Source organism: Quercus robur, chromosome 2 (assembly GCF_932294415.1).
Source record: "Quercus robur chromosome 2, dhQueRobu3.1, whole genome shotgun sequence".
Lineage (NCBI taxonomy): Eukaryota > Viridiplantae > Streptophyta > Magnoliopsida > Fagales > Fagaceae > Quercus > Quercus robur.
The window spans coordinates 46,321,753-46,336,036 of NC_065535.1; the positions used below are offsets into that span (position 1 = coordinate 46,321,753).

At 37.1% G+C, this 14,284-nt stretch overlaps 1 protein-coding gene across 1 annotated transcript in view; it reads right to left on the reverse strand.

The window, feature by feature from the left end:
* Positions 1-2,607: 2,607 nt before the first annotated feature.
* LOC126713781 (DNA ligase 4) overlaps positions 2,608-14,284 on the reverse strand; it is a 54,380-nt gene continuing 42,703 nt past the window's right edge. The window contains exon 27 of the mRNA XM_050413644.1: positions 2,608-3,759. Coding sequence (XP_050269601.1) covers positions 3,039-3,759 — 721 coding nt within the window. The 3' untranslated portion in view covers positions 2,608-3,038. The remainder of the gene's footprint in view (positions 3,760-14,284) is intronic.

A 14,284-nucleotide genomic window follows, 5' to 3' on the forward strand; every position in this document is an offset into this window, starting at 1 on the left:
TTGAGAGATTATTTTTGGAAAAGAAAAAGTGCAGGAAAAACCCTAAGCATGCTTACGCATACACAAGTATGCGCAAGCACGCTTGAAGTATGTGTACACATACTTAGGGCATGCGCACGCATCTAGAATTCCAGAATACCTGTAAGGAAAGTTTTTGGACATAAATTCATGTAAAGTGAATCCTATATTGTTTGGGAGCCGCCCTACACCCTTCTATGATCACTGTAAAAAGCCCAAAAAAGAACTTTTACAAAGGAGGATGAAATATACAGAATTCACTAGAAAATAGTGAATCAAAGAGGGAGTTTTTATACTAAAACATTCTCTAAGTCAAGTTTTACTTGGTTGGGACCTATCTTGGCCTTGGCCTTCAAGTTCTAAAGTTTACTAACCTTCTTGGTTTTGTTCTTGATTAGATTAACTGAGGGGAATGGTCAAATCAAAGCTCTAGAGAGTTCTTGTGTTGAGATAAAGGTTCAACTTTGTCTCTTCACTTCTTATTTGTTTGTTTGTTTACTTCCATGTTTTAATGCTTTGATATACTTTTTTTAGTCTAGTTTTATTTCACGTTCATATTAGAAGCATGATAGGGTGCTAGATTTTTTGCTTTGATTTAGTTGTTCTGTATTTCTGGGTTTAATTTTATGGGCATGTATGCATGCGCATGCTTAATGCATGCGTACGCATACAACTCGGATGCGCACGCACTCCCTATGTATGCGTACACATACTCGTGCCCAGAAACCTAGATTCAAGTTTCTTTGATTTTTGCTTACTTTTTCTCACATGTTTAGCTTTTATTTAGTCTAGTTTCATATGTTTAAGTCCTATAGTCAGTAGAATGACATGCTTTGTTTTATTTAATTGATAGATGAATGATTAGGATTCTTGCTTTTCTTGAATGCAATAAACATACATATGAAAATGAACATACATTGATGCACAGGTGCTGAGATGTTATGGTGCAGTGAGGTAAGTGAAGGTAAGTCATACATATAAAGATGAACATGCATCTTTGAACATGATGATTGGCCTCTTTGATTGATGAATACCATGATGCTATGTTTGAATGCTCAAGTATGCTTGATGTTATCCCTTATTGATGTTGTTGCTTTGTGATATACTTACTACCCTTGGATAATTATGAATGTCAATGTTTGTTTGCTTTAGATGCATGTTAGTGTGTATGAGTTTAGAATAACATATTAGAAGACTCTTTGATGGAATTAGGATTTGAAACACAATAAGTGGAGGCCAACTTACGGGTTGGGTGGGTTTGGGTGCTTAACATCTTCCCATCCCCATACCTAAACTCCGGACACGTGTTCTAGTAAAGATCAATCATTCCACAAATGGGCACTATATATATGGTTCTTAGACCTAATTTAGGTGTCGACTCCATTTACACCCTCCGCTCGGTCCACCCTATGCCAAGGTGTACTTCCCACGAGGAGAACACCAAAAACGCGTCACAGGCTCTTGCACCTAAACTAAACACATTCCCATCCTGTAACTTAGCCCCCAAATCTAGGTCTTAGGTTCATAAAATAGCATTTATTATTAATAGATTGTAACTAGGAGACAAAGCTTTGTAATCTTTTTACGTAACTTCTAAATTAGGACATGCGCTCACATGCGCCACCTGGATTTCTCACCATGTGCCATTGCCATCAGATGCCACACACACACACAAGAACTCCATCATTTGATGACGTCATTGAGAGCCACGTTAGCCCTAGACACGTCAGTCGCCATGCAAGCATCGCCACGTCAACATCGCATCATCTTTAACCTTGCTGACTTGGACCAACCCAACTAGTATATCCCGAATTTGACCCGTGACTGCCCCGTTGACTTTGATTGCTACCCTTTGACTTTGACCTTTTGAATTGACCATTGACAAAAAATCAAAATTTCTAAAAGGACTTGCCGTGCTCATTTTTTCGTGTAAATTCCAATTTTGGACTTTGTTTCTTCATTTAAAGCTTCGAAATCAGTCAATTGGCACATTCTTCATCGTGCTTTCTTCAAAGGTGAATTCAAGGCATCTTCAAGGGATCTTCTCATGCTTATCTAACCTCAAACCTTCATCAAGTTTCTGCCTTGAGTTTGTGAGAGTGTTAAATATATATTAGATATATTAGCCAATGTAATAAGCCCAACTATATTCTAGTAATCTAAAGTTTAGTTGTCTATATTACTCATGTTATGGTTAATTGTAATACAGGTTATTGTACTACATTCTTATACAATAAAGATGTAGCCTTTAAAGGTTTCCTTTGTGGACGTAGGCTGACAAGGCTGAATCACGTAACCCTTGTATTCTCAGTGTTCTTATTCTATGATTTCCCTTCCACGTCCATTCTAACATGTACAACATTGTATACACATCCCATTGTTAATATATTTAACATTTCAATTCCTTTAATTATATATATATATATATATATATATATATATAAAATGAAAGGCAAGACTTTTTTTGGGGGGAGGGGGGCCAACCAGACACAAAAACAACATAAAGGTAACGGTTGAAGCACCATTAACGAAGTACGTATTTTGAAAGCCCAACATTTTAATCCACTTTGCTTTGCAAGATCATCAACATAACAGCAACAATAACAACATTAATTATATGTTTCTATGTAAAAATCAATAGAAAGTTAGCAACACTTCCATACGCTCCTTTTGAATTGTGGCTCACATCAACCAAAAGATCTGGAGGAACAAATCATGTGGTATAAACTATTGGTCCTTCAATACGTTGCTGGACGATGTTAGGGGCATACCCATAAATGAAATGTGGTCAGACCAAACCAACAACAACAACAACAACAACAACAAAATCAATTATTTTGAACAGATACTATCATCTACTTCTCCACTGAATGACTAATTATGGTGCCTGCATCTGACAAGAAATTTGCAAATAGTACACAAGCACGAAACAAGCTTACTGAAAAGCTAGTTTGTTCCCCAACCCTGTCTCACTCTACAACAGACACTTGATACAAAACTTACAGCCAACATGTAAGATATTACCAATCCTTCAGGAGCTCACCAGCAACGTCCTTGTAGCTGACTTTCTTTTTCTTTGTTGGCTCTGCATTGGGATCCAAGAGCGGTTTCTCGTCTTCAAGAATTGTATCTGTAGTCTCAATTTTCTTCACTCCAAGGCTCGGAATCATGTCCAACAACATGGCTTGAACAGGATCAATCATAACTTCGAATTTTTCAGGCCTCTCAGTGTCTTGGCTTCTATGTGTTTCAATCAGCTCAATATTAGGAACTATATTGTACTCTTCATATCTAACATCTTTTTCAACTTCTTCCTCAGCTGCCTTGCCTCTATATGATGATTCAGAATCTTGTACCATTTTAGTCTCTTGGATTTCTGAACTTTCCTTACATGACATTTCGTGATTTCCTTCTCTACTTTTGATTTCTTCCCTGCAAGTCTTCTCGTTGTGAGACCCGCTTTCATCTGATTCATTATCACAAATTTTAGCAGGCTTCTTTCCAGTACATGCTCGTGTTCTTCGAGCTTGTGCCACAGTTGTTTTTCCTTTTCTATTGCTTGTACCACCAGCAGGTCTTCCTCTTTTCCTTTTCCCAACCTCCTCATGTGAGACCAAAATTTTAGGAATTTCTGGAGCAGTTTTCTCCCTTCTCTGTTCCCTTACATCAAGAGAAGAGGATATATTCTGATTGTCTAAATTGTCCAATCCAGAAATGGCTCCTAGATCCACATCATGTTTGCTGGAAAGGTAGCGAGAGCAAAACTATCAATTACAACATCTAGCCAACAGAAAAAGTATTATAGAAAGCGTTCATATTATGAAAAAAAAAAAAAAAACCTTTTAATATTCTAACAAAACTTCAATCTTCTTCGCAGTTAGTTTCAAACAGAAACTTTGAAGAAATTTCTGCTTCAACCAGGACAATAATCAATTCTGCAATGAACTTAGGAGAACTAACATATATGAGCATGGGACCACAATCCAATTGGACCAGCGTTTTCAAAGTTGGGTTATGCTATTGATCAAACTACCATTGTCAACAAGCCACCTGGTACCACCAAAAAGTGATGCCCAAATTCAAACGATTTGACTTCAATGTAACACACTAAATTTGACAATCATTGAAGGATTCTAATTTTATAATTCTTTCATTATCATCATTTTGTATCATGGGTTTTCTATCTCCTAGTCAACTGCAGGTGGGCTAAAGAGGAACTTATTGTGAGAATCTACAATCTCGGAGCATATTAAGCACTGAACAAATACTTGCAGTTTAAAAAAAGGAGCATTTTTTTTTTATCTTCTATTAATTCTCAATTGATTTAATTTTACCCATAATAAAAAGAAAATGAAGAAAAAAGGAAAAGACATCATTAGCTCTCTCTTTTTTCCTTTTTAATTTTTATTATTTCCTTCACAATAGAAAGATATCAGAATTAAGCCATCCATGTACCTTGTTGTAAGTACGGTTGTTAAAATCTGGAACCCTACATAGGATTTGTGAGAGGGTCTCATGGATAGGATCGAAGATCGTATTTTTATACTTTCCATAAATATTAAATAATAATAATAATAATTAAGGTGAAAAATTGCAAGTAGCGATGATGTTATATATCAAAGATGATTAAAATCATTATAGAAAATGAGAGAAATTTGACACAAAACAACTTTTGTACTCTTTATCTCTACTAACTATAGAAATATCATATATTTCTCAGCACAAATTAATCAAAAGCCAAATAACTACCAAGTACCAAATTGCCTGTAGTATCTGAACCCAAAAAAAAAAAAAGATTTATTAGATTGGATTCAAAAATTTTATTAGCGATTTGCTTGGGGTCAATGAATAAGTAAATATTTGGAAACCCTGATATAAGGTTATTTAACTCATGAGATCACTCATAATTGGGTTTTATTTCATTTTAATATATCCTGTTAGGAGCTTTAGATTTTGAATTATTATTGAGAATAGTTATTGATTTTTTTTTTTTTTTGGCTATTGACCTTTTTTTTAAAGTTTTATAGGTAAGAAAAACTGTATTAAGAGAAGAGTAATTCATTAAAAGCATGAAGTAGCCAGAAAAAATATGTACAGAAAACAGGAATATATATATATATATATATATATATATATAGGAATATGTATAGAAAAGCATGAGTGAAAACCTCAGTATGTTGGATAACCGCACGTAATGTTGGGGAAACACATATTCTCAAAATGGAATCCATAATCTCTATCTATAAAGACATGAAATATCCCATTGAGATAAGTTTAATAGGAACTGCTTATTCAAGGTGCTGGGCCCAACCACTTTAGTAAAGTGTTACTAAAGTTTATTTAATGAAATTAAATTTCATAAAATATATGAATAACTAAAATATTAAACCGGGGACTTAAGGGATAAAATAGTGATTTACAAAGTGACGGTTTATTATGACTTTGTTCACGACAAATGTTTCATGAAGGGGGGTTAAATGATATTATATTAGAGCCTTGGGATAAAATTAGATAATAAGGCCTAGAGTGCAATTATATTTGCATAGTGGTACATGTTATATAATTAATGGTAACTTTGGGCATGTTAAGAGTTTATGGAAGTCCAATGGTGTAGACATGAGATACAGGCCTCCAATTATACGCACATATGGGCGGAAAAGCAAAAGAAGATGGCCCAACCGGTGGCCTTATGGATGCATCCTAATAACAATTGGGCTTGAAGATTAAGCAAGCCCAATCATTAAATAATTAGAGTTTCTTTATGCATTTTGTTGTTTGCTATTTAAGCACTTTTTCTTATTATTGTAAGAAATTTTTAAGAATTATAATAAATGTGTGTTTCTTTTACACTAGTGCCGACTCCAGATTTGCTGGGTACTAATTCCAAGCAACCCCTAGGTGCTAACTCCTAGGGTTTTTTCTTTTGTTTGCCATTGTTTAATTTTATCAATGATATAGTGTGGTTGTCCTGCGTCAATTTTGGTATCAGAGCAGACTTGTATTCCATGCAACACAACCGTAGACAACCACTTGAAGAAACAAAACCATCAAAGAACAAATCAACCAAATATGACGTTACCCTTCAAGTTCTTATCCTATGAGATCTTAAATAATCCCAAACCATTCCCAGTCTCTATATACCCCCTTTATCCTCATATATTTTTCATCCCCAAGCCAACAGAGAAGTCAGCTACTCCTTCCAAGCATGTGACCATCATCTATGCCTGCCTAGGCACCTATGATCCCAAGCTAAAAAGCTTGACTTGAGCTCGAGTTTGAGCTCAAGCTTGGCTTGACTAATTAATCAAGTCAGGCCAAGCTGAGCTCAAGCTTTTTGAAATTCTCACGAGCTCGAGTTCAAATATTGTTTTTAGATTTGTCTCAAGCTCGAGCCAAGCTTGAGTATTTGATTTTTATTGACGAGCCAAGCCCAAACATGCACTACTCGACAAAGCTTGGCTCGTTTACAGCCCTATCTCTCATTAAAAAAAAATCATAAGAAAAGAAAACAAAAGAAATAAAGTGAGAAGGTATCATATGTGACAGCCCATTTCAGGTATTGGACTCTTAAGTTGCACGTGCACAATCCCTCTTTGTCCAAACAGACCCACTCACTTGAGGAGCCAAGCCGTGTCATCCCTGTGCAGTAAGTTGGCCCACATTGGGGTATGGTTTCTTACTCTCCTTTGGTGGACTCAATTTTGTTTCATTAAGATATCATCTTTATATTTTTATGTGCATATATTCCACCATAACTCCTTTGGCCTACCCATTTTGTGCTTAAGTTAGTTGTTTTTATTATTAGTTCCTTCTTTTAGTGCCTATCATAAAAAAACAAAAAACAAAACTTTGCACCAATTTCTTTGAAGTACTGATTCTTATTTTTAATTGTGGAGCTTATTGGAAGTTGAATTTCATTTGGGCTATCTCTCAATATTGTGAACACTATCACTACTTGACTGCAATTTATCCCTTTGATTCATTGACTTAGTCTCTACATGCACACTTGCTTGACCTTAATTTTATATTGAGAATTAATTGCTTGAAAATTTTTCCAAATCTCAACTGCATTCATAAATGTGCTAGTGCATGCATCTACATAGTGGTTGCATCATGTCAAACCTTGAACATCAATCCACTTCTGAACCTAAGTCTTCCTCAGAGCAAACCATTGAGGGCCTAGCGAAAACCATCTAAACCTTACTAGAGAAGGTAGAGCTAGTTGAAGCATCTCAAAAAGAGAGCAATAACCATGAAGGTGAGATATCCCACATAGGAGGAAATAACATGCTTAGACACAATCATCATAGTCACTTTAATAGGGGTCCAAACTAATGGTTTTCGAGACCCGTGGGGTTTCATTGATTGGTTACGTCAGATGGAGAAAATCTTTGACTATTACAATTGGGTTGAGGATCAGAAAGTTAGGTATGCCAGGATGAAGTTAATTTGAAGAGCCGACCTTTTCTGGGAGGATCCCCCCATTACTGATTGGCTTGAGATGAAGGATGTACTCTCGAGGGATTATCTTCCTCCAACTTATAGGAGCTCCCTCTTTGAGGAATGGGATCCCCTAAAGCAAGGCACTTCTCTTGTGGCTGAATATATAGAGAAATTCAAGGAACTCAAAAGGCGAATTCGAATAGTCAAGGAAGAGGTTGTCACACGCAATAGGTTTAAGAAATGTTTAAAAACCTACTAGGCAAGATTATCACCTGAGGGGCACTACCTTAGACCAAGCATTTGAGCTTGCTAGGAATTGTGAATTAGCATCCAAATCTATCTGTTGGCGACGTTTTGAGCTCCGAAGTACCCCTACCAACCCCTCAACCTTTTGGTAGCAAATCTAGACTTGCCTTACCCCCTCCTAAGGTCAACCCTAATAGCACCCCACTAGGAAAAGAGGATAAGGAAAGGGCGTGGTCAACGAGCCTTCAAGATTAGGTTCTCACATCCAATGTTTCAAATGCAATGGGGTTGGACATATTGCAACTAAATGTCCCTCTAAAACCCTTGTCAATTAAGAATATGAAGAGAAGGTAGAAGATGTAGAGGAGCTTGTGTATGACTCAAATGTTGAAGAAATCTAGGATGTTGAAGTAGAATGGGAAGATGATCCTAGCTACCTTGCATGCATTTGAGCCATATCGCCCCAAGTTGATGATTTCAAGGACATCTTTGGTTTCCAAAGCCCAAAGTGAATGTGGTAAGGTGTGCATTGGCACAATAGAAAGACACTGATGATTGGCGAAGGAATGCCATCTTTCACACTTCAAAACTTGCAAGGTTATTATAGATAATGGGAGTTGTATTAATCTGGTGTCCTCTAGTGTTGTTTCCTGCCTAGGCTTGAAATTGAGCACACACCCTAACCCATATAAAGTTCCTCAAGTAGATACATCCTCCATAGCCATAAAAGAAAGATGTGTTGTCCCGCTTCAATTCCTCACCTACAAGACTGAAATATGGTGTGACATGATTCCCATGGATGTAGGGCATATTATCTTAGGTAGACCTTGGCTTTATGATTTGGATGTTAGCCTTCATGGGCGATCCAATTCTTGTTCATATGTGTTTGAAGGTAAGAAAATTGTGCTCAATCCTTTGAAACCCAAGCCAATTGACATGAGCAAGAAGAAAGAAGTGCCAAGGGCGAAAGGTTTGAACATCATAAGCTCAAAGGCATTTGAAAGAGTGGCGATTCAAGAATCAATTGTGTTTGGCTTAGTTGCCAGGGAACTCAATGGGGAGGCCCGTGAGGAGCCTCCTAAAGAAGTGAAGTCAATGCTCCAGGATTTTAAAGATGTTTTCCTTAAGAAACTCCCTGATCATTTACCATCCATGCATGACATATAGCACACCATAGATTTTGTGTCTGGAGTAAGCCTACCAAACTTGCCTCACTATAGGATGAACCCCACAAAACATGCCAAGTTGCAAAGGAAAGTAGAAGAACTACTTCGAAAGGGGTTTGTTCATGAAAGTATGAATCCATGTGAAGTCCCTACACTCTTATCTCCAAAAAAAGATGGAACTTAGAGGATATGTGTTGATAGTCGTGTCATCAACAAGATCACTGTGAAATATTGTTTCCCCATCCCTCGATTGGATGACATGTTGTATATGATGGCTGGAGCAAAAATCTTCTCGAAGATCGACTCAAAAAGTGGATATCATCAAATTAGGATTCGTCCTGGTGATGAGTGGAAAATTGCCTTCAAGATGAAAGATGGTTTATATGAGTATGAGAGTGATGACACAAATGTCCAAGCCTTTTATGGGCAAATTCTTGGTTGTGTACTTTGGTGGCATCATCATTTATAGCAAATCTAGGGAGCAACGCTTAGACCACCTCACTCAAGTTTGTACTACCCTTAAGAAGGAGAGTTTATATGGCAACCTCAAGAAGTGCTCTTTCTTTACCGATCAAGTCATTTTCCTAGGTTTCATCATATCCTCAAAGGGAGTTTCTGCTGACCCCCAAAAGGTTCAAGCAATTGTGGATTGGCCTAAGCCCAAAAATATCCATGACATCCAAAGCTTTCATGGTTTAGCATCCTTTTATTGTCGGTTGGTATAGTACCATTATGTCCCCCATCGCTAACTGCATGAAATAAGGGGAGTTTAATTGGATGAAAGTTGCTACTAAGGCTTTCGCTGGAGTGAAACAAAAGATGACTGAGGCACCTGTCATGTGTCTCCCTGATTTTCCAAGCCTTTTGAAGTAGAATGTGATGCCTCAAGTTTTGGCATAGGTGGAGTACTTAGTCATGAGCGCCACCCAATTACTTATTTTAGTGAAAAATTAAATGATGCTAGGCAAAAATACTCCACATAATACCTGTTGTCTCCGAAATTTGTTATCTACTCTAATCATGAAGCCTTGTGCTATCTCCATTCCCAGAAGAAACTAAATTTTATGCATGGTAGATGGGTTGAATTTCTACAACACTACTCCATTGTGGTGAAACATAGGGCGGGAGTTGAGAATAAGGCTGCTGATATGCTAAGTCGAAGGTTATCTTTGCTATCAGTCATGAGTGTTAAGGTTATTGGATTTGAATGGCCCTGACTATGAGTCATGCCCAGATTTTGGAGGACTCTACACTAGCCTAAGCAATGCCTCACGACCAATGGGGACTCCAGAAATTTTGTCAAGGGTGTTCGTATTCCACTTTGAAAAAATCTCAGGTCATTTTGATCTATTTCGGGTGTTTCAGGACGTTTCGGTAAATACCGGCCGAAATTCAAGATTTGGCCTTAAAAAAAAAATTTCTTAAAACCAAAACAAATTTGCATTATGTACACCGAAAAACCTCAAAAGGAAAAAAAAAATGAAAAGAAAATAAATGAACAAAGGTACCTGTACAATAAACTATAAGTTCATTTGAAATATTAATAAAATTATTAATTATTATTGTTTAGTTGTTTCATAAATTTGTTTGTCTTTTATAAACTATAATTTTTGTATTGTTGTTTCATTAATTATTAAATTATTAATTATTGTTTAGCCTAACATAATTTAATTTGTTTGTCTTTTATAATGTATTAGTTAATTAAATTATTAATTATAGGTGTTTAGTTGCTTCATTAATTTTTTCTCATGTCTCTCTCATTAATTTTTTAGCCTAACATGTCTTTCTCTCATTGGTAGAAAATCTACCACCTATCTTCAAAATTTTTTTTTTTCATCTCATTAGACCCTAGGCAGGTTGTATACAGCTTGCTTGCACGCAAAATAAAAACATCAACTCAAACTAAAAATAAAAAAATACAGATCTCTCTCTTCTTGTCTTTTTTTTTTTTCTTTTTTTTTTTTTTGATACCGAATAAACATGCATTAAACAAAGAAAGGGGCCTACAAGAAAGTTCAAACAGCCTAATACAGTCCAAAATATCTCACAAGTCAGAGGGGGTTGGGGATAATCCTACAACGATGAACAGGGAAACAAGTAGTAAAATAAAGGCTAAGTCTAAAACATGGGCTAAAACTAGATTAGGAACCCAAAAGCAGAGAGTGAGCAGTCCTTGTTGATGCAGATAGTTCACAGATCTCTTCTTGTCTTTAGTTTCCACTTTTCACTTCTCACTTTTCAAGCTCTCTCTAGTCTCCGGTCTCAAGACTCTTCTCCAGCTGCTCCTGTCATCACCATGTCTCTACCTCACTCTCTTTCCACCATGTCTCTACCTCTATTGGCTTACTGACGAAGTACCAACGCCTTATGGCAACTCAACGAAGCTGGGTTTTTTTTTGGGCTTGTTCTGTTACAATTTTTTTTTTTTTTTTTTTTTTTAGATTTTAGTTCAAAATTTGTTTGACATAAAAATTTTGAGGGTGTCCTTGATAGGGCTTGAGGGTGTTCCTATTTTTTTTAAAGGGTAAACAAATAAAAAAATTTAAATTATTATATATAAATTTTTTTTTTTAAGTCAGGGTGTTCCCAGGAACACCCTGGACTCTAAGTGGCGTCGCCACTGCAACCAATCCTGGATGATTATACTCTTCAAGATGGTTACTTGTTCAAGACCAACAAGTTATGTATCTCTTGGTCTTCAGTGAAAGCTTTCCTAGTTTAGGAGACACACGCCGGAGGTTTTGCAGGTCATTTTGGTCGAGACAAAACAATTAAAGAAGTGGAATGCCAATTCTATTGGCCTAGCCTTAAGAGGGGCATTGAAAAGATAGTTGGTCAATGTCATACATGTCAACTGGCCAAACATCGCAAGCAAAACACTGGCTTGTATACACCTCTACCTGTGCTAGATCGCCCATGGCAGGATGTGAGCATGAACTTTGCGTTAGGATTGCCCTACACCTTTAGGAAGCACGATATCATTCTAGTAGTAGTTGATCGCTTCTCTAAGATGGCTCATTCTCTGCCATGTTCGACCTCTAATGCTTCTAAGATTGCAAAGTTCTACCTTGATGAGATTGTTAAACTTTATGGTCTTCCCAAAACCATAGTGTCTGATAGGAATGCTCGCTTCATGAGTTATTTTAGGAAAACTTTATGGCATTTAGTAGGCACCAAATTGAAATTTTCCACTGCATTTCACCCTCAAACTGAGGTTGTTAACCATAGTCTAGGCAACCTCCTCTGGTGTCTAGTAGGTGAAGCCAATCAGAATTGAGATTCAATTTTTCCCATAGCTCAACTTGCATACAATAGCTCTGTAAATAGGTCTATAGGTGCTAGTGCTTTTGAGGTTTTGCATGGTTATAAACCTAGGATTCCCTTAGATCTTTTGCCCATGTCCCCACATGTAAGAATTTCTAAGTCTACTAAGGCTCTTGCACAACATATTCATGACTTTCATAACGAGATTCGCAAAAAAATTCAGGTAAGTAATTCTCAATATAATATTCATGCTAACACTCATCGACATCATGTAGGAGATTATGTCATGATTCAGATTCGACCTAAATGGTTTCCCTCTGGGACCATTAAGAAATTGCAAACTTATAGTGTCGGACCATTCAAGGTATTGAAATGAATTGGCCCAAATGCATGTCATTGACCTTCCCCATGATTATGGCATTAGATCTTCCTTTAATACAGAGGATCTAGTTGCTTATAAAGGCCCAACAGTTATTCTTGATACCCCTTTTGATGAGCTTTTGCCTAATCCTGTTGATGCCCCCATCCCAACCCCTGTGCCCATAAATCTGCCCTATGCACATAAATAGTCTATTGATGCTATTTTAGATGAACAAATTGTTTCTACAAGTGGAGGAGTTCACCATTTCCTAGTTCGTTGGCTGCGGGGGGACCAGATTTTGATTGTATGGATTACTTGAGATGAGCTACATCGACTAGATTTTGACTTGCTTGAGTACTACTAGAGCTCTTCAGATTTCCACTTAACGGGGTCGAGTTCTTCCCACCAAGGGGGAGTTGGTGCAAACACGAAGTGCAGGCCTCCAATTATGTGCACGTATGGGCATAATTGGGCACCATGTGGAATACAGTTTTCAATAGAAGGAAAAATAAGTACGTAAGAACTTATTGAGAAACCACACATCTTGGGTACCATGTGGAATTAGGATGAACATTGAAGGTCTTCTCAGGATACTATCTACTTCTTGTTTTCGATTTTCACTACATCAAGTTATGTTTTCTATTCTTTGTTCTAAAATTCAAAGTTGTATGCTATCTCTTTTGAATAAAATAGATCCTTGTATTGCTTCCGCTGCTTGTTTTGTATGAGATGCAAAACTACATTTTCCAATAGCAGGTTCATCCCTAGCAGCAGTAGCAAATAAACCAAGGAGTGCACTAGATGACTTTGGAGCTGACTATAGAATTGCTAAGGAGGCAATTAAAAGTCTTGACTAAGGAAGCAAGGAGAAGTCAGCTTAATCATCAAAGAAGTGACGGTGAACAATCTGAAGATGCTGATGCAGATAGCAACAGCAACTTCAACAACCCATTTGGCCAACCTGTGAGAGGAAATCAGCAAGTGCCCATGCAAGAACCAAGGCCAGGTCTTGAGCATTTGCAAGTTCCTCAAAGAAAAGAGCCAAAATGGGAGCCAAACATCAAAGTTGACCTTCCAAAAATCCAAGGAGCCTGAATCCTGAAGAATTTGGGGACACCATGAATCAAATCAAGAGCATTGAGTACTATAAAGTCCAAGATTCCAAGAAGGTGAAGTTGGTATCTATCAAGCTTGAGAGGGAGAGTTTCAGCCTAGTGGGAACAACTCCAAAATCAAAGATTTAGGAGGGGTAAAGGAAAGATCCAAGAATGGTTCAAAATGAAGCGGAAATTGCAAAAGCAATTTCTGCCTTTCAACTATTTGCAAGCTATCTACAAAAAGGATTCTTGGCAGACCAAGAATGATAAGGGAAATGCATGGCAGCTACATGGTAGGTTCTTGTAACTAACTCAGCAGTTTTCTTATGTAACTATAAATGAGCAAGGCTGCCCTCATTATAACTAGTTGAATTTGAAACCAAGAAATCTATACCTGTGAGGTATTATTCCAAGAGCGTGTCTCTTAAAGAGCTAGTATTCTTTCTTTTTTCTAAGCAACTTAGCTTTCTAAAACAGCCTTCCTTTTCACCAATTTCCTCCAACAGTCAAGATTGAAGACCAAGATATTGTTTTGCAAGAAGTTGTTGAAAAGGCTCAAGAGGAAAATATGGAGTAAGATTGAAGAGATTGGAAAAAATCATGAGTTGGAAATTGTTAGAAATCATATGGAGGTTTTAATTGGAGTTAGATATAAAGGAGAGAACATAACCCTCAAGTCTCAGGATCCC